The sequence below is a fragment of the Hetaerina americana genome, unplaced genomic scaffold (genome assembly GCF_022747635.1).
Source record: "Hetaerina americana unplaced genomic scaffold, ioHetAmer1.1.p SCAF_9, whole genome shotgun sequence".
NCBI classification, from domain to species: Eukaryota; Metazoa; Arthropoda; class Insecta; order Odonata; family Calopterygidae; genus Hetaerina; species Hetaerina americana.
The window spans coordinates 82,906,057-82,927,807 of NW_027287538.1; the positions used below are offsets into that span (position 1 = coordinate 82,906,057).

General features: G+C 40.9%; 1 protein-coding gene across 1 annotated transcript in view; it reads left to right on the plus strand.

Moving 5' to 3' along the window:
- Positions 1 to 21,751, plus strand: part of LOC139698622 (nephrin-like) — a 556,765-nt gene that overhangs the window by 493,875 nt on the left and 41,139 nt on the right. Inside the window, exons 7-10 of the mRNA XM_071597464.1 lie at positions 2,903 to 3,062; positions 7,649 to 7,942; positions 12,911 to 13,207; positions 14,405 to 14,734. Coding sequence (XP_071453565.1) covers positions 2,903 to 3,062; positions 7,649 to 7,942; positions 12,911 to 13,207; positions 14,405 to 14,734 — 1,081 coding nt within the window. The remainder of the gene's footprint in view (positions 1 to 2,902; positions 3,063 to 7,648; positions 7,943 to 12,910; positions 13,208 to 14,404; positions 14,735 to 21,751) is intronic.

The following is a 21,751-nucleotide window of genomic DNA, read 5'->3' on the forward strand; positions in this document are numbered from 1 at the left end:
ATTTCTTGATATTTTGATATCTCCTCTATATTTTGATAATAAATAGGTAGGAAGAAGCGTAGTCGACATAGAGCAGGTAACAGATAGATTATTACTAATAGAGATAAAAGCAGAACCGACGAACTTGGTTATTATTCAGGCATAAATGCCCCCGAGCATCCATAAGGAAGAAGATGTCGATAGGATATATGATCAGTTAGAGGACATGATCGCGTGTGTTCCTGCAGGAAACATTTGATAGTGATGGGGGATTGGAATGCGACGGTAGGTGAAGGAAGAGCTGGTGATGAGGTGGGGAACTACGGTTTAGGCATGAGGAATGACCACGGGGAGAAAGCAGTTGAGTTCTGCAGGAGACAGGGGTTAGTTATCACCAACACCTGGTTTAGACACCACAAAAGACGCAGGTATACATGGAAAATGCCAGGTGACTCCGGAAGGTATCAGCTAGATTATAACCTGGTTATACACAGAGTTAGGAACAGTGTGATACATTCGCACAGCTTCCCGGGAGCGGATGCGGACTCTGACCACAAATTAATTGTTATGAAATGTTGCGTCCGTTTCAAAAAGATAAGGCAGGGGCGGCGAGTAAGAAAATGGAATGTAGAAGCATTAAATGGTTTGAAAAGAAAGGAATACAAACAGGGTGGTAGAGGAAATCATGGAGAATGGTAAAGAGCTAGGTACAATCGAAGAAAAATGGGAAAGCATCAAGAAAGGTTTGTCTAAAGCCGCAAAAGAAACCGTTAACGCTAAAAGGACTAGGAAACCATGGATCACGGATGAGATGATTACAAAGATGGATGAGCGGCGAAAATGGAAGAATATAAATACAGAATTAGGGAAAATGAAGTACAAAGAATTGAACAATGAATTGAGAAGGGAACAAAAAAAGCAAAAGAAGCATGGTGAAAGATGCAGTGCGAGGATATGGAAAGTCTGCAGAGGAAGGGTGAAATCGGTTCGCTGTACAGCAAAGTTTAATCGTTATTGGGAAATAAGAAATGGAGATCAATGCTAACAGCTAGAGATAAGGTGGGTAAGGTAAAGTTGACGCAGGAAAGATCCAAGAGAGATGGAAGGAGTATATTAAAGAACTGTATAGCAAAGAACATAGACCAACAAAGCCAGACATTGAAAAAGAATATAACGTAGAGGAAGACAGCTTGGGTCCAGGCATACTAGACAATGAGATAGAAAGGGCATTAAGGGAGATGAAACTAAATAAGGCTTTGGGGGTGGATAACATTCCCGCGGAACTTTTAAAATGCTTAGAAAATTGCGGGAGGAAAAGGCTATATGGGCTGATCCGTAGTATTTATGAGGATGGAATCTGGTCGGAAGACTTTGTCGTGTCAGTTTTAGTTCTTATTCCGAAAAAGGTAAAGGCTACATCATGTGACGGATACTGGACGATAAGTTGGATATCCCACGCAGCTAAAGTTGTTCTCAGGATCATAAACAAAAGGATAGAGAGTATGGTAAATGGTTACTTAGGGAATGATCGGTTTGGGTTTAGGAAGGGGAGAGGTACGCGTGATGCCATTGCAGTAATGAGATCATTAATCGAGAGGAATATAGAACACAACCAGGAGGTATTTTCCTGTTTCGTAGACTTCGAAAAAGCGTTCGATAGATTGAACTGGGAAAAAATAATGAGTATTCTGCAGAAAATTGGAATAGATTGGAGGGAAAGGAGGCTAATCCGCAACCTGTACATGTCTCAGACCGCTCAGGTGCGGGTGGGAAACGGGGAGTCAGGATGGGCAGTGTTATGAATGGGTGTAAGACAGGGTTGCCCATTATCAACGTTGCTGTTTAACCTGTATGTTAAGGAAATGATCAAAGAGGCATGGGAAGAACTCGAGGTAGGAATGAAAGTGGGCGGGGAATTCGTAAAATCAGTTAGGTTTGCTGATGACCAAGATTTAGTTTGTCAGTCAGCCAAGGGGCTGCAAGCATTGCTGAATGAATTGTAAATTCAGTGCGACAGGTATGGGATCAGAATCAATATTAATAAAACAAAGGTTATGCGATTTTCTAGAAAGAAAAAGGCTAAGCTTAACATTAAAGTAGGAGGGCAAAAACTAGAGCAGGTAGAACAGTTTACGTATCTCGGTAGTGTTTTGGACCAGCACGGTCAAAGTAGTAGGGACGTGAGGAGAAGAATTGCGCTAGGCAAAGATGCTTTCACAAGGAGGAGGGAGTTGACGAAAGGGACGTTGAGTAAGGATGTTCAGGAAAGACTCGTAAAAACTTTGATATGTAGCGTAGCTATGTACGGTGTGGAAACGTGGTCATTGAAGCAGGAGGATAGACATAGACTGAAGGCTTTTATAATGTGCGTTCGAAGAAGAATGGAGAAGGTTAAATGGACTGAGAAGAAAACAAATGAGAAAGTACTTGGTATGGTAGGCGAAGAGAGGGATTTGCTGGGAACAATCCTATAGAGGCAAAAAATGTGGATGAAGGGGGTTTTGACCGGCAGTGGGATGTTGAAGACTGTACTAGAATGGAGAATGTTGGGCAAAAGAGGAAAGGGAAGGAACAGGATAGGGATCTTGGACGGGATGACGGGAGGAAGAAAGTACTCAGAGATGAAGAGGGACTTGATTTAGAGTAGGATGATGGATTTTGTGTTTTTTTAGGAGTAATTAACTGTTTGTTTGGTTGTTGTTTCCATCCAAAAATCTAGCTTTACCGGTTGATTAACTTTAATAATATATATATATATATATATATATATATATATATGTATATATATATATATATATATATATATATATATATATATATATATATATATATATATATATATATAATAAATCAAGAGAAATTATCCCTCTGGTTTTAATGTTCGAATGTCAATGTGAAAAGTCTTTTTTAAATGCTTCCACAGGGACAAATCATCCAGCACAACCAGAAACTAGGCGTAATCACTACCAACCAGGACCTCGCGCTGCAGGTGGTCAATCGGCATCATGCGGGCAACTACACCTGCATCGCGTCAAATATCGAAGGTGACGGGGACAGCAACACGGTGGAGCTTCGAGTCATGTGTAAGTGTTCCACTACCTCCGAGTAGCCAGAGCTAGGCCCGATGAAAGGGCCTGGACATGAGTCAGATTTGACATATGTAGTTGTCACTGCTCAGTAAAACGTTCCATGATCGAATCCCGTGAGACCATGTGACATTCCCGGGAAGTTAAAGTTTTGCGATTTTACCAATTTGAATTAGTGGATATGGATGCCCATGGAAAAAGTTGAAATGATAAAAAATATAAAATAATTTACTTTAATTAAAACATTTTCTTTTCAAAGAATAACACTCTATTTTATCGAAATCAAATACACTGATTCCTTGAAATAATGGAATCCCCGCTAAATCTTTTAAGCCCATGTTTCACAGGTACCATCGACATGAGGTGATTATTTGAAGATTAAACAATCAATATACTCCTGTATAAATATTTCTACACCCGAGTATTACATGTTTCTGACTTATATAGGTTCCACCATAGACATCCTAAACTGTATAAATATTAAAATCACTGAAATCGTCTCAACTGGTAACGCTGGCTTGTGAAGTGAGGGTAGATCTAGCTACCGTGTGAACCCCATTGTCGTCTGTATTTCACACATCGTGGTAAGACCCCTGTTAGTTTCCCTATTCTGCTAATGGTTTTTCAGAAGGATCTCGTACTAAAAGAATCATTCAGCTTGGGTGAACCCGAGAGTTTCCAAAACTTCACTGACATCAAACCCGGGCCTTCGATTCGTATTCTAGTACTCAACCCCCTATGACGCGATTCCCTCGGTAAAAATTATCTTATCAATATTCAGAAGTTGCTATAATTTTCCAGTAATTTCTTTACTGGGATATTGATTCTGCAAAATTTATTTATTTATTTACACAATTACGTTGCAATTAGGCAAATTTCCTGGTGGCAACGGTCAGGTTAGGTCAAAGATAACTACTAACAACGAAAATTGCATACGAACACATAAAAACAGATAAGAGACAAAATATTTTTACATAATGACACTTCCACATCACATACAAACAAACTTCCACATCACATACAAAATGCCGTCCGCATCACATACAAACAATATTTTCAAAACTACAATGAAGTTTATTACCCAATGGCTACTTTACATTTCAAATTAAAACTTCTAAAATTGGATGGAAAGGGCTCAAACCAACCTCCAGACAGCTTGTTCCAATCAATAATAGTTCTATTTAAAAAAGAGTATTTTTTCTTATTGGTTTTTTGAGTCCTTATTTTTATTTTGTGGCGATGGTCGTTTTTTCCCTTAAAGTTAGGCCTTTCTATCCCTTGCCATAAATCTTCCCACGCTTCGTCCTTTTTAACAATTCTATACATCGCACCTAACCTACTCCTTTTTCTGCTATTTTTCAAACTCTCCCATTTCAGTATATCTAACATTTCTGTGACACTATCTGTTCTTTTGTACCTTCCGAGTACATATCTTGCTGCCTTTCTTTGAACTTTTTCTATATTTTTAATATGTCCCACTTCATATGGATCCCGTACTATGGAGGAGTATTCTAGGATAGGGATAACCAGTGTATTATATGCTTTTTCTTTTGTGGCTACGCTATTTCCTTTTAAATTTCTCATCACCCAATGCAATACTTTAAATGCCTTCCGTGTCAAATTATCTACTTGGACTTCCCACCCAAGATCCCTTGTTAAATAAATGCCTAAATATTTGCATTGACTAGTACATGGGATTCTTTCTCCAAAGAGGGTGTAAATTTCCTTTTCTGGATTCTTTTTATTTGAAAATTTTATATGCTTACTTTTACTTATATTAATACCCATATTATTATTTGTAACACAGTCACCAAGGCGATCGATGTCATTTTGTAATATTTCGTGGTCATTTACATGCTCTATCCGTCTGTAGCAAAGAGTCTTATTTGGGAATGTAAATTGTTTGGCAGATCGTTGACGTCAATTAGGAAGAGTAATGGCCCTAGAACACTGCCTTGTGGAACTCCTGCTAGTACGCTCGCCTCATTTGAAAATGTATTCCCTAATTTTACTTTTTGAATTCTGCCTCTGAGAAAATATTCTATCCATTGTTTCACCCTCAAGTCCAATGGTAACGAATCCAACTTTAACAATAATTTATCGTGTGGCACCCGGTCAAAAGCTGCCGAAAAATCAACACTTACTGCATCCACTTCGTTTCATTCGTCTATTGCGTCGCCGATGTATTGACTCAATCCCAAAAGCTGCGTTTCGCACGAGTATCCTGTTCTAAACCCATGTTGGTGTTTGAATAGCCATCTATCTCTTGCCCACCATTCCCGAATGTAGTCAGCGATTCTTTTTTCCATTATTTTGCAAACAACTGAGGTTATGCTTACCGGTCTATAATTGTTGGCTATTGTTTTATCCCCTTTCTTGAAAATTGGTGTAATATTTGCTTTTTTCCAATCATTGGGCAAGGCATCATTATTTAAAGTTACTTTGAATAGATGACTCAGGTACAAAGCTATTGCGGTATCACCCAGTTTTAGAATGTCAATTGAGATATTATCCGTTCCCACTGACTTATTTTTCCTCATCCTCCTTATTTTTTTCACAATATATGAGTCCTCCAAGATAATACGGTTTGTCGAGGGCAGTAAGGTATTTGGTGCTGTTATACTGATGAAGTTCTCGGTCGTTTCTGAGCAATTTAGGCAAGCCTTATCTTCCTTTTTGTTTTCTATTCCCCGAAAAACATCCGTAAAGCAGGAGTTGAACATATTTGCTATTTCTACAGTATCTGTTACAATGCTATTTTCCTTAGTTTTTAATATAGCCACGCGTTCCCTGTTATCTTTCCTTGTTCTCATGTATCTATAAAATTTCGCTGCGTTGTCTTTTGAAATTGCATTGATAAGAAATTTTTCCTTTGCCTCCTTCTTTTCCCTATTTAGGTTCCGGACCAAGGTCCTCTAATGGTGTGACATTTCTGTACTTTCATTCTTTAATTTGTGTGCCTTTCTCACCGCTATCTTTAGTTTTTTATGTTTTTGTTGTAGTATTCCGGATCCGTGTTCTTTTTAAAATTTTTTATGGGAACATACTTCATTTGCCCTTCAAGAATTATTTGCCCTTCGAGAATAGGAAAAGCATTTAGGCCAGATTTAAACTGTGACACGAGTTTGCTGATTGGGTTCTTTTTCGGAATAAGAGCCGTTTGACAACAGAAGACTGACTTTTCTTTGCCCAGAATGACACACAAATTTCCTTTGCTGGCCTTGAGGTATAAGCAATCATAAGATTTTAAACTTTTGACAATTTGAAAATTTCGTTTAGAATAAGAAGATGAGGTAGTTTTTAGAAGACTGGATGTTATTTTTAATGTCTTAATTTTTAATGTGCAATCTTAGCGGATGAAATCCTTAGTGGCATGATCGAAATACTTCAAGCTTCAAGCTTCTACTTGAAGCTTTTAGGTGGTCTACTAGATTGATAATAGGAGATTTAGGTTGCAAATAGTAATTCAATCCATAATTTAATAGCTTAAGCTCTTCCTTTGCTATTACCTCACTAGAAAGGTTTACAACGTTTTCAAAAATGTAACTGTTAAAAGAAGAAGTGTTTGACTAACTTAATAGCCGTTTGAGTTGGCGGTTGGTCCCCAGGGTTTTGTGTTTGATTTCTTTCCCACCCCGGAGTGAAGTCTCCTCTCTAGCTCCTGCTAGATCAGGTATTCTGGATTGGTCAATGTCTTCGTGAGTTTCCTGTTCAGATAATATGCACTGATCTCAAGCTGGCTTCTCTTAGAATACAGGAAATCAATGTAACACATTAAAATCTTCATCCTAATTTCAATTTCCAAAAGAAGGTTCCGTTTTTTGTAAAGAGGGAGTAAATTGATGAAGTTAGGAAAATATTGTTTTGATTTTTTCCCCCTCCTTCAGCAAGGTAAACTGTTTACGGCTATTTGAGTCTTTTCATTTATTCAATATTGCTACACACCTTTCCTGCGTGGACGTACTTTTACCAGCGGCTTTACCACGACTCGAAGGCTTCCTGGTAGTCGGAAGGTTCATAAGGGCGCTCATGCAAGCAAGCTTCTATGACGGCGATTAGGGTCCCATATGGCGTCCTTTGAGGTAGGGAAGATTTCACTTTTGGGTATAGGATATAGTCTGCTGGTGCCAATTGGGGACTGTTCGGGGGATGGGGAATCGTCGCGATGTCTTTGCAGAAGGTCTTTGCAAGCAGACACTCGACTCTTCTTTTGGTCGTTCGTCAAGACCTTCGGATCGAGTTAAGCGCAGATCTATCGCATCTCAAATTTTCAGTTATTCAATGAGGTGTGTACTGTCACCGTCTTATCAATGCCAATATACCATCCGCGACCATTCGCACCAACGAGACGTTCGGAATTAAGTTCATCACACACACGTCAGAGAAAAGTTGTTACCGAAAATTTTTATACAAACATTGTCGGACATTTCATTTATTTTTTCATGAAAAAATGGCTTTTCATACAAGGTTGTGAATATGTTAAATTGATCTTAGCCGTTGTCACCTTCCTAAGTATATCTAAATATTTCAGTGATTAATCGTTTTGTCCTTCAATCAACCCTATTGATCTTTCTCTTTCTCAGACAAGCCCATCTGTAGGTCGGACCAGAAGCGAGTGTACGGCGTGGCGAGGCACGAGAACGCCCACGTCATCTGCGAAGTGGAGGCGTATCCCGCACCCGATTCCTTCAAGTGGTCCTTCAACAACACGGCCGAGACCATAGACGTGCCCCAAGCACGTTACCAGACGGGAGCCTTCTTCAGCACACTCACGTACACTCCGATGACGGAGATGGACTACGGCACGGTCATGTGCTGGGCCTCTAACACGGCCGGGCAGCAGAAGGACCCTTGCGTCTTCCACATCATCGCGGCCGGTAAGTTGGGCGGGGAGGGAGGTCATCTGCTTCCGTTTGTGCTCATGGAAATACCGTCGAGTGACCTACATACTATATACAGGGTGCGTCCCGCATGTAATGTAATTATTTTCCCGCTCCACTCCTATAGATCAAAGTGAAATTGAACCACTTGGAGTAAGTAGTGGGGACGCAAAGATTTGTCGTGAAACTGGTATCAGTTCTCTCAAAGCTGGGTAAGTGGTAGGACGCCAGTTATTGTAATCCTCTGCGCGTCTACCGTGTCACGAAAAAAATGGAATCGACGATTGAGCAACGTTAGGCGATTACTAAGTTTTGTGCTACACTGAAAAAATCTCTTAAAGAGACTATCAAAATGATTCGTGAGGCTGACGAGCAATCTGCCGTCCTACTCACAATCTGCTCTGTCCTTTGAGGTGGTTAAACTCCTTTAAGGAGGGCCGGGAAGAGGTTCACGACGAACAACGCTCTGGGTGGCCGTCAACCAGCAAAACCGAACTAAATGTGGCTCCTGTTCGCCAATTTTTGGACTCTGCATGCGATTGATAATCAAGATGGTTGCCGCTGAACTGAAATTGATGTCTATTGTTGTGTTTTGTATAGTTACTGAAGGTTTAGCGATGAGGAGAGTGTGCGCCAAGCTCGTGCCCAAGGTGATTGCCACAACTCACCACCAGTCCGCGAGTTTCAGGCCAAACACCAGGTGCCAAAGCTGCCCCACCCCTACTTTAGTCATCACATCACCTCAGCTGACTTCTTTTTGTTCCCTCGGATTATTACAGCCCTGAAAAGAACCCCTTTTTTCGTCCACAGAAGAGATCCAATCAGCCATGACGAACACCTTGCGAGAGGTCCCCGAAGACGCCTTCCAAGACGCGTACCGGCCATGGTAGAGTCTGTGGAAATGTGTAGAGGCCAGGGACAGTACTTCGAAGAATTTTAAGTGTTCGAGCAAATCTTTTCAATAAATTACTTTGAAAAAATAATTTACTTACCTGCAGAACACATGCTGTATATTATATTTTACGCTACCAAGCAAGATTACAAAAAAAATTCTGAAAAACAGTTGAAGTATTGCCTCGCCTCTTGAATGCTCGTTATCCTAACGTTAAATCACTGTTAGAACATTGGAAAATTTTAACCTAAAACAAAATGAATTACCATTTCAATTTGTCAATCTTTAGGCTGAATGACCAAATGTTCATGAATTGTCCAAAACTCAGACATTACAGTAGTAACTAGAAAAATTAAAGCCTGAACTTCCCGTAGTTCTTTAAGTAATTGAGTCTACCTTAAAATGTATTCAATTACTAGATTCCCTTAAAGAGAAATCTATAAAAACAATTATCACTGAGTTATTCGCAGATAATTATCTATTCTTACTCACCATCATCATTATCATTGGTCGTTCAATCCAAAGATTAGTTGGCTGCATCCCTCCATCCTACCCTATCTGATGCTGATTGTCTCACTTCCCAGTATTTTATGCAATGTACTTTGTTCTTTATTTTTCCCATGTATATTATCCCCTATCCTTCCTCTTCGGACTTTTCCCTATATTTTTCCTTCTATTATATTCTTCCTGAATCCATTCTGCCTAAGGGTGTGGCCAATCCATCTGGTTCTTCTTTACTCTACGAGGGGGGTTCAATAAGGTCCGTTCTTCGTGTATTCTTCAGTATACTTCTTTATTTCTTATTTTATCCGTCCATTTGATCTTAAGCATCCTCCTCCAGCACCAGGTTTCGAAGGCTTTCAGTCTTTTCTGGTATGCTTTTCCGATGGTCCATGCTTCTCATCCATAGAGTTCCATGCTTCATACGAATGTTTTCATGCATTGTCCCCTCATCTGTAGTTCTAACTTCTTTGAACACAGCAGTTGTCTTTTCAATGTGAATACTCCCTTAGCTTGAGCTATTCTTCGCTTTCTGTCTGTAGTCCTTCTTCCGTCCCATGTGAAAGTGCTTCCGACATAGGTGAAGAAATCCACTTGCTCTAATTTTTGTCCTTTCAGCTGTATTCTGCTTCTCTCTTCCACATACTAGGGTTTAAGCCTCTGTCTTGTTCATGTTCATGTTGTAGAACTTTGTAGAAATATCTTTGTAGAACTTGATCCAATATGTTTAGTGACAAATTTCCTAAGAAATAAGTGTTTAAAGTTGGCTTTAACCTCATGGACTGTGGCGCATCGCGCACGACCATGAATGCCTGTGACATTGTGTGTACGGTATTTTGTCACAACATCTTGTTCCTTTGAAAGCCCCAAAAATTTCAGAGTTTAAGATGACGCATCGATAGTTTACTGGCTAAAACACTCGACAGGATAATGAGGGATCTGGGTTCGAATTCCAGTCAAGGTGAATGATTTTTACGCTCTGCAATTGTTGCACGTTTAGTAACCTTTGAAGATTCTTCAGGTTTTCTGCTATCATTGCAATATCGTCCTCGGCGTAGCGTAGCATGTTTATCCCTTCTCCGTTGATCCTAATTCCGTTTAATCCGATGCATAGTGCTTTTCTTATCGCTACCTCCAGGTACATTTTGAACAATGCAGGTAGGAGGTTGCATCCGGGTCCTACTCCTTTCTTAATTTTAACATCTATATGGCTTCCATCTCTCATTTGCATTGTAGCCATTTGCTTCTTGGATAGCCGATAGATTTTTCTTCTCTAGTCTCTCCAGCAGTCCGAACATCTTGTTCCATTCCACTTCGTCCAAGGTTTTCTTCAAGTCCACGAATGCCACATACAGTTGCTTGTTCACACGTATTGTTTTCTTCATCACGGAATTTTCATTTCCATCCTTCGACTTATTATTTGCATAAGTATTTTTGATGCATATGACAAAAGACTCAAGGTTATGCGTTCCTCACATTTCTCTGTCCTCGTCTTCATTGGTATTGCGACTATCACACCCCTTGGAAAGTATTCAGGAAGTCTTCTGTTTTTGTAGCTATCTTCGATTATTCTATGCAGATTGTCCTTTGCTTTGTTTTGGAGCGCCTTGATGCTATCTCCGTCAATTTTATCTTCTCCCGGAGCTTTGATTTTCTTAATTTTTTTCACTGCTCTATCAAATTCTAGCCTCAGTATGCAGAGGCCCTGGTTTCTGTCATCTGTTTCACTCTCGCCCTTCATCAGGTTTTCTTCCAGCAACCTCGGATCCTGGTAGAGTTCTTCGATTCATTGCTTCGATTCATTTTCAATATCTTCACCTTCTATCAGTATATCCCCTGTTTACATCCCTGATTTTGTTGCTTTTAATTTTCCTTTTTCCGAAATGTTGCTACACCAGTTTGTATGCTGTGTTGATATTCCTCTTGTTCATATTTTCGTTGATTTCCTCGCAGCAGCCCTCTATCCAATTCTCCTTTTTGCATTCTCGGTTGACTTGGTTCTTAAGCTTCTTGCAGAGTTTTTCTTCATCGTCATTCCTGGCGTTCTTTTATTTTATTCTTTCTTCTTTTCAAGTTCCCTTATCTCCGTCGTGAACCATGGTTTCTTCGGCTCTCTTTCTCAGCAGTTGCTCTCCTGCAACTTCTGCTATGGCACTCTTCTGTTCATCCCATCTCTCCTCGGTGCTCCCTTCTCCTTTATCACCTCGTTTGCTTTCATTTGCCACGTGGCGAATTTTTCTCTGATGTCTTTTTCCACCAGAAATTTTGATTCCACCTTGGTTCTTGTTTGGTCTTCTTAATTTTCATGTAGCGAAGTTAGCTCTCCATGATTACTAGGCTGTGATCGCTAGTTAAGTATGCACTGTGATACCTTGCACTGCTTCACCTGGTTCTTGTATCCCCGTCTTACTAGTATGTAGTCTATTTGGTATCTTGCTATATCCACTGGCATCATCCATGTGTACCTCCATCTTCGGTGCTGTTCGAGGAGGATGTTAGCTAATAACATATTCCTTACATTGCAAAGCTCAACAAGTCTTTCTCTTTTTGCGTTTCCCAAACCCGCAATCAATTTCCGACGCTTCGTCCTTCTTTCCCTTTTCCTACGACTGCGTCCCAGTCTCCCATTATGATGAGATTATTTTTCCCCTTCACCTTTCTGAGGACTTCTTCCATTTGCTCGTACACTTCTATTTCTTCTTTTGTATGGCTAGACGTCGGATTGAATACTTGCACGATCGCGGTGCCCGTGTGCTCTACTTCCAGCTTCATAATAAGAATTCTCTCGTTGTACGGTAATATTGACTACTCTTTTGCCTCATTATTTCTTCAGTGTGATATCAACGCCTGAAATTCTGCCGTCGTCTCCCGAGTATTAAACTCGACTCTAGAAGTCGTCTCCTTCCGTCCACTTGATCTCACTGACTCATCTTACGTGGTTCATAATTCCCATCTATACCCGGCCTATCCATTTCTATCTTGGCGTTCACCAGCTTTCCGCTCATCCCCAAGAATCTTACATTCCATTTCCCAATCCTGCATCTGCCTTTCCTGATTGATGTACCTTTCCCAGTAGTCCTCTAGGAGTATTGGGAAGGGTACATCAATCTATTGGGACTATTTTACTCAGAGAATATTTTACCGGGAAAGATACCATCATGTCATAAATAGGTTGAGTGCAGGGCTGCATCTCCTGGGGAGATTAATGGTTTCTCGTTGCCTCCCACAAATTCTTATTCAAGATACGATTTTATTTTGATAAACTTATCATAAAAATCAAAACAGTAATCATCATTATTTTCCTTGCTGTCGGAAGTTAGAACAATGATAGTAATGAATCTAGTTTTCATCCATTTTTTATGCATGTCATGGAGCATCGCTTGCTACAGGCCAGTACATTGGCTAACCTGGCACTGAATTCACCACAAGGACGTGTTGACCAGTGTGTGTCAGGTCACTAGTCATTAGAGTACATGGTGAAAGGTGATTTAGAATCCATTTTTAATTAAACCCAATGGCATTGAATTCTCTTCTGGTGTTTTTCCTGCACGCCTTTTTTCGCTGATTCACAGGCAAGCCGGACCCACCCTTCAACTGCACCATCCTGAACCAGACGACGGAGTCGGTGGAGGTGGAATGCTCGGAGGGTTTCGACGGTGGACAACCGCAGTTCTTCCTCATGGAGGTGTACGACATTCAGAGCGGTCTGCTCCGCGCCAACGTGACCAGCAAATACCCCGCGTTCGGCGTGAGCGGGCTCGAGTCGGACCGTGGCCTCAAGATGGCGGTGTTCGCGGCGAACTCCAAGGGCCGCAGTGAGCCCGTTCTCATGGAGGGACACACACTAAAACAGCCCCAAATGCAGACCAGTGAGTAGAGCGGCCTTAGCGCATGTTGAAGGCGATACTGAGCCCATTCTCTCAGTTATGACCTCTAGAGGGCATCCTGCACTGCACTGTATTATGCACACATACGTAGGTCGGCCGAGGCATGGCGGTTAACTGCGAAATGAGTAGTGCCCTCAGGGAATCAGCATGGGCGGATATGTCTGTGCGTTTTGAGGACGAGATGTGCGTAGCATAAGAAAAAGATGCTGCCCCTGGACTCGGCAATGCGATGTGAAGCAATAAAGCATAGATTGGCCAGTGACCCTCTGCAGCGGTGAGGATATACCATACCAATAGCAATGCTCATTCTTCTGAAGAAATTGTAAATTACTTACTAGGCATCACGCAGAAGTTAGCAAATTAACTGCAATTATTTTACCGAAGAGGAGAATTTTACGAACGTTTATTTTTTTCAGTTATTATTAGATGATAAAAAAATAATTTTTGAAATTCCCTTATAATGGAGAGTATAAATAATTGCCACACATAGAGTTTCATCTTATAGATAATTCAGCTTTAATCTATTATTAATCTTTCAATTAGATTCATCTTTCACATCACCGAAATCATATCATAAAACAATTTCAGTGGCAGTGTATCCTCAGTTAGTGGAAAGGAACATATTTTAAATGCGGAAAGAAAACATTTTTAATGCTCTATTTCCTGTTTTGATATTAAATAGTACTTATGACTTCATTCACATATTGCTATGATCCGTAATTACATTGCACCGTAGTCATGCAGCCTGATTGTTTCGGTTGCTTCAACAGAAGTCACCTTAAGATAATGTACCATTTGGGAAGAAATGACTTTGAAATGCCTTGTCAACACACCAAATTTAAGAAATAGGTTCCAATACATTAACTTCACAAATTATTACAAAAATACCAGAAGACGGAGGGCCACGTTGATTAAAACTTCAGAATCAGATGTATATTTTACCCTACTCTAAATGCTTAGTTCAAAGATACTGTTTCGAGAGACTACTTTACTTCTTCCAGGGACTCTGTATTTCGCAAGTCATATAAATTTTTACGTATGTCCATATACTCATTTCCCTCTCTTTTTTTGAGGAGCTCACAGTTAGCAGAATTGCTCGGGTATGCATGGCATTAGAAAGAACCCGCATCGTCCTTGGCTTGCGCGACCCCTTCGCTCACCCACATCTCTCCACCACAGGGTCGCCCATTCCCTTCGAGATGACCCCCGTGCTGGGAATCCTCATTGGCATAGTGACGGCCCTGCTGCTCGTGGCAATGGTGATCGTGGCGGCGATGCGATACCGAGGCGGGGGTCCCGTGGGAGCGTCAGGGGGACTTGTGGGAGGCACGGGAGGCCTCCGGGGCGACGTGGGCCACAACGGCATCAGAGGCGGCGGTGGAGCGGCCAACCGGGGAGGGGAGCTGCTGACAGCCGGCAAGGAGAAGGTGTCTCTGCCACTGCGCTCCGACGTCGACGACCTCTACGAGATGGATGACAAAAACCCAGACGTGATCCCTTGCAACAAAGGTAAGCACGAATAATTTTGAAGATTCCAGACAGGTAATTGTGACTAAACAACTAACGCTCCAACATCCGCGAATACAGCTGATTGTGTGAATTCCCCACCTGCTTCACCCCTACTTCCATCCTTATCCATTACTTCCGTTTGTACACCGATGAGAGCAGATGACCAGTGGGCATCCCTGCCTCACTCCCCTCTTTGGCACTACTTTTCTATCGAGCGCCTTCTTGACGTCTAAGAAGCAAACAAATGCATCCTGATTTTACTCAATGTTCCTTTCTATTAGTGCTGTCATTACCGCATTGGCATCACGCGTGTCCTTTTCCCTCGGGAGCTCAAACTGATCATCCCCTTTGTAATCATTCGCCCTCCTCCCCATTTCCTTGTTGATTAACATAAATGACGACTTAGCTATGCATGTAACCAAACAAATTGTTTTCCACTCCTTGAATATGGCCGCCTTCTTCTTTTTAGAATGGGAACGAACACTGATCTGACGAAATCATCGGTCCAAATTCCACTTTCATGAATACTTCAAATTAACTTATATTATTTCTTTATGCCACGTTTTCCTAGACACTTCAGTAGTTCTGCGAGTATGTCATATATAGCCTTGATTTCAATTGTCTTAATTCCCTTTCTACCTTAAAATACATTATTCCTGGACCTAAACTATCATCACAAACACCATATTCTCCTTTATTGTGTCTAAACTTGCCGGCCGAAATATACTCGTCCTTGCCATATTCTCTATGAGCACTTTCCATCTCTGTTGAATCTTTCATGGGCCAATTAATTATTTTCCCGCCGCGTCTTCAAGAGTTTTATAATGGTTTTCCCATTCTACTTCCTGAAAATTCTTTTACCGTTCAGCACAGTATTCCTCCCATCTTTTTTAAATTCTATATCTTCGCGGTAATAGGAGATTTAGTGGAGGTGACCGACAGCTGAGGTCATTCGTGCCATTGGGTATGGATAGAAAAGGAGGAAGGGTGGAGAGACACCCGGCGTTGGCTTTAGCCTGCTCTTAACGAAAGGCGCCAAGGAGTCCGCAGTTTAGCAAATCATCCGACGGTCTTTATGTACTCTCCACAAAGCACCTCAAGTAGGGATCGGGATACCACTGAAAAATCTCTGCCGCCTCAGGGATGTAGACCCAGGTCCTCCTGAAGGGGAAGCCTGTATGACGTTTGTTTAAAAGGTTCCCTACTTTTTGAATAGCGCGCCGCCATTTCATTATATTTTAATGCGTTTGAATTCATTATGATAACCGGATTCAACCACTTTGCAGAAATCTGGTTTTGTTGATTAGGTACGGTCGTTTATGTGAAGGGATGCTCGTGGAGTGGGGCGAAAAATCGGATCCGCGGAAATGAGTTCTTTGAAGGAGCAGCGTTGCTCTGAAACATTTCTGCGTGAAAATCTTGAGGTGATTACCAAGGCTTATGGTGAAGATACTATGAAACGTACCACGCGCTCTGAGTAGTTTACCCGGTTCCAAAAGGAAGATCAGTGGAAGGTCGAAATAAAAATTAAAGTGGATCAAGATCAGCGGAAGAGGACTGGCGTCCCGGAAGAACAACAACGTGGACTAATGACCCCCAAGATCTCGTTCGTACAAATCGACGTTTGATTGCAATATAGCTTGCAGAACATTGTAGCGCCTCGATTGGTGCGTGTTATTAAAGTCTGACGGCAAAATGGAGGGTGCATCGAGTCGCCGCCAAACTCGTGCCTCGCCTGATGACATCAGACCAGAAACACCATCGAGTTCAAGTGCCTGATGGGAACTGTTTGATCGAGCGGAAGAGGATGAAACCTTCTTGTCCAGGGTCATAACAGGTGATGATGAGTCATGGGTGTATGGATAAGGGATTGAAACAAAAGTGCAATGTTCACAATGGATCAGTGAAACATCCCCCAGCCGCCCCAAATAAGCCCGACAAGTTCACTCGAATGCCAAGGTGATGTCGAGTGTCTTCTTCGATGCAAAGGGGGTTGGTTGCTCATCAGGAGTACCTTACTAAAGGCCAGACGATCAACACGGTCTACTACCTGGGGGTTACGATACGCCGAAGAGAGAGAACTAGGCGAAAACGGCCCGAACTTTGAAGGAGCGGCGACTGGTTTTTTTTTCACCCCGAGGAGAACGCGGCGGCTCATTCGTCTCTCAGAACTCGTGAGTTTTTAAACAAAAACAATGCCTCTGTGCTTCCCCACCAACCCTACTCACCAGATCCGGCCCCAGTGACTTTCTCCTGCCCCCAAACTAAAAACCCCGTTCAAAGGAAAAAGATTTGCCATGATTCCGGAGATGGAGAAAAATTCGACGGAGGAGCGTTCCGGAGGAAGCGAACCAGAAGTGTTTCAAAACGTGGAAACACCGTTGAAATATTTTTTTGAACCGGCGTCGAAAAATAGCCAACGCACCGTCTCGATCCGCCTATATACTTGTGCTGCGTCCTCCATCAGGCTTCTTTTGCCCTATTGGTTTCCCGACTTTGGTTATTCAACTCTTTGCACTTCCTTTATTCTAATTCTGTGTTTAAATGCTTTCATCTCCTTTCCTTTTGTAGCTTCTTTATAATCTCATTGGAAACTCATGGTTCCCTTCCCATTCTTTCTTCCTATATTTTTGCTTGCGGTTTTAGGTACGCCTTTTCTTAAATAATCACATTTTCCACTTACTTTCACCCACATCAACGCAAAACTCCTCATTCCGCTGAAAGGGCGTGTTTTAGTGCACCATCAATGCTTGCAGAATTATCAGTTTATCATTAACCACCAGCCGACCCCGGTGGCGGCGGGGTAACGTCCTCGTCTGCTATTCCAAGGGTCGCGGGTTCGATTCCCGCTTGGGTGAGTTTTCCTCCACCTAGGGCTTGGGTGTTTGTGAATGTGACCATTGTTATCGTTGTTAATAGTTCGATGTAAAGGCCAAAATGTGCTGTTTTCGGACTTATACTGAATAAATAAATAAATAAAATAAATAAATAAATATTACACTTGAGTAACCGTTAGGTCCCATTCAATTGCCACGTACTACGCATGCATTGCTATACATATGCATCATGCAATAATTGTTGCGCTTGACCATTACATTTCAATTTCTAATTTTGATTTAATTAATTTCCCGGTCTCTACGGTTTGATTTTGTTTTGTATGTGTTCCGTGCGAAGGACGTCGCCTCTCTGTCGCTCATTTAATCTTGATGGCTGAATCTATGAGTATCATTTGGTGCCGTAATAATTCGCAAGGTGGCCCCGAAAAACTCAGTATTTTACTTGATTTACCAAGAATTAAAGCATACTCTAACCTTTCTCTCTGTCCTCACTCATAAATGTCTCCATTGCCTCGAAGCATTCTTTTCTTTTGCTCTCAGTTAATGCTGCCCTGATACTATAGCGAGCTATGTATAAACCAGATTCAACAATTTATTTAAACCGTAGCAGAATCTATTTGGGAATACTTCCAGGAGGAATTGAACGCAAACTTGTTAGTCCACAATAAAATATTTCGTCAAAGTGCGATTCTAAACTCTGCAATTAATATCTGTTGAATTATTTCATGGTAGTTGCCCAATTCATGGCACCGATCTGCAGTCTAAATGATAACTCTTTGATGAGCAATTGTTAACAAAATTTTCCTTAAATGTTTTAATAGATTCTCGACCTTCAAGAAAATAAAGAAAATTAACCTGTTCAATCAAAATTTAAAGCTTTAAAATTTGTTTATATTTAACTGTCATATTTATAAATAGTAATAATATTCCAAAGAAACTGCGGGAGATGCCGCAACAGTAACTTTTACCGGAATCATCCGCTAATGTGCATTTCAATGCAAAAATTTCAGAGTGTCAAGGCGAATGATTTTTACACTCTGAAATTGTTGTATAGTAATAATATTTTAAATGAGTGGCTTTAAAAGCAATGGCCAGTGTCTCATAAGCAATATATCCTATGACGTTAAGCAAAAATAATGACGAACTCGTGAAGACATTTGCTGTATTTGCGGCTTATTTTAATGCGTATTCAATGGGGTGAAAACAAAGCTTTGCTGATATATTCGCCAGATTTCACCATCTTAATCTAATGTCACTTCGTCGAATTTTACCAAACTTCAAAGGGGTACAAAATTTCCAGAGTCGATGAGGACGGAGCCGGAAGCGAGTAAAGCTACACTTAAATCAATGGAGAAATGCAATGCTTTCCACCCGTGTGTATGTGCACTCGTCCGAGATAAGTTAATTATCTGCTTCTTCGCGGTTTAAATTTAGGATCCTTACTTTTAAAGGCCGTACACTCTCTCCCCCATGAGTCGATCAATCACCAAACGTTTTTGTCGACTCGGTATTGTCCCAACTCCAAACTTCTGTTCCAATTACCCGAAGGTAGAACCGGAACTTATGGAGTGGGTGGGTTTTTTCGCAGACGCCGTTAAACTTCCAAAGGGGAAGCCCTTAATCAGGGACTCGCGCATTTTATCTCTTATCAAAAACCATTCTTTTTGCAAGAGTTGTAGTTGAAAAAAATGTTTTTTGAATAAATCACAAATACATGGAAACACTCAGTGGTTTTGGATCGTCAAATACGAAAATCGGTGCAATACCTTGCCACACAGTTACTTGGGTTTTCATTTTTTCATTAATAGACTAGACAGTTATCGGAAAAATGACTTAATCAAAGAATAAATAATTGGCAGTTGCAATAATTCGTGATCACTGACGTAAAACCAAATTATTTCTTTAATTATTGTCAAACTACACAGTGATTGTATGCCTCACCAATTGTAAATGATCAATAACTCAAATCCTCCACAAAAAGGCATTTCTAAATGCACCTTCAACTTTTCCTGAATTAATTACGGCAGTATCACGTCGCCTACACGCCAAAAATAATGACGTAACTGAATCTATTGCCTACATCATCAATATTTCAATCTTAAGATTGGTCAATATACAATAATACAGTTTCATTTCAGTCACTCCCTGATAGCTTCTCTGATTTACATTGTTCATTATTTTTCCTCTTCGTTTTTCTCTTGATCTTCCTCGCTGGATATTACCCTTTACTTTTTTTAAATAAACCGTTGTGACTCAAGTTGAGTCCAATCAATCTGCTCCTTCTTTTTTCTTGACTTCTCTACCTTTCCTCTTCTGCTCGTCCATGAGCCTTCTCCGCTTCACTTCTTCTGACCACGCAATCTCCAACGTTTCCCTCCATAACCATGTTTCAAAGGTTTCTATTCTTCTCAGACAAGCTTTTTTATATTCTTTGTCTATGATCCGTAGAATTTCCAGGCTTAATACGAACACTTAGACAAACTTATTCAATGATTGCCACATCCGAGCCTCTGAGCATAGTATATACTCCTTTTTTAAAAACATCTTCTCAGTGTGAGCTATTCTTTGCCTGATCTCGGTGGATATTGTTCCATCTCAAGGTGCTGTTGCTCAATTCTCATGCTGCCCAGGTAGATGAAAGATTCCTCCAGCTCTAGTTTCGCTCGTCAAATTTCGATACTATGTGCCCGCAGATTCTCTTTTGCAAAAAAAAGGATTTTAGTTTTATCGTAGCTGGTGCTCATATTATATTCACTTTTACTGGATCCGTAGCCTTCAGACTTGCTCGTAGATTCTGTCGCGTTCCTGTTATAACGACGACGTCAGCTGAGAACCGGAGCATGTTAATTCTTCGCCATTCCTCTTGACTCCTTTGATGCTCGATTCTCGTGCTTCTTCTTTTGCCCTCTTCTATATATACGTGGGATAGTTCTGGCGAGATGTTGCATCTTTATCTAACTCCTTTGTTTGTTTTGGCTTCTGTTTTCCGTCCATTTTCAATTGCTTGGTTGTTATCTGATTCTTTTTGAGGTGATGATTGATCTTTTTTCTTCCTTTCATGGCACTTCAAGTACCTTGGATGTCTTTTCACTGGATACTGTTGAAGACCTTGGCTGAAGTTTTTGTACATCTTTTCCATTCGACGAAGCCCTTACATTTCCGCGAATACCACATATACTGGCTTGTTTACATGGATGAATTTTTCGGCCAGCGCCCTCAAGCTTGGTATCACCGCTCTCGGTTTTCCCTGAATCCGAGTTGAATTTGCATGAGGTTTGCATCAATCTTTCCTTCTACTCTTCCACTAATTAGACGAGTCAGAGTTTTGAGCGTGGGATACTATGCTCAAGTATTCTGTGCTCTTCGCATTTATCTGTTCTTGGTTCAAAATTGGAATCATCACACTCGTCATCTTCTGCTGCATTGGCTATAATTTATTATTCAAAAGAGGGATTTCATTCACTCGGAACCCTAATGCCTTGATCATTCCTTTGTTTACTTTGTCAACTCTTGGTGTTTTGTTTGATCTTCAGGTCTTCCTCGGCTCTATCGAATTCATTTCTCAGTTTTCCTGGCCCCATTTATCTTTCTCTATCTCGATATCTCCTTCGAGTAAACCATTTTTCAACTCTTTTGACTCTTGAGAGACTGCTCTAATATAACCCCTCCATCTCATCCAAATGCCTTACTCCTCTATAAATATGTTTCCGTCGGCATTTCAAACGTTGTGAGATTTTGTTTTTCTTTTTCAAAATTGCTTTTCCACCAGTTTAAAAGAAGTTTGCCGATCTTTATTTTCTCATATATTTCTTTGCGGCGGGTTTATATCCACTTTAATTAGGCCTCCTTGCATTCTTGTATGACTTGATTCCGCCACCTCTTATTGAGGGTTGACTCCGTTTCATTTCTTGGATTCTTGTATTATCTTCTTGCTTCTATAAGATTTGTGGAGCTTTTGTCCGCGGCCACTTGAATGTCACCACCTTACTCACGAGTTGCTCATCTTGTTACGTCGGTTACTATATTTTTTATTTTTCATCGCCTTCTTCATTAGTCTCATTTATTCCTTCCATGTTTCCATTGACTGTCTCGGTTAATCCTAGCTGGCTTTTCCTCGAGTATCTCTGTGTTCCAGCTGGGTCCCTGTGGCACTTTCTTCATCTACTTGTATTTCAATCGT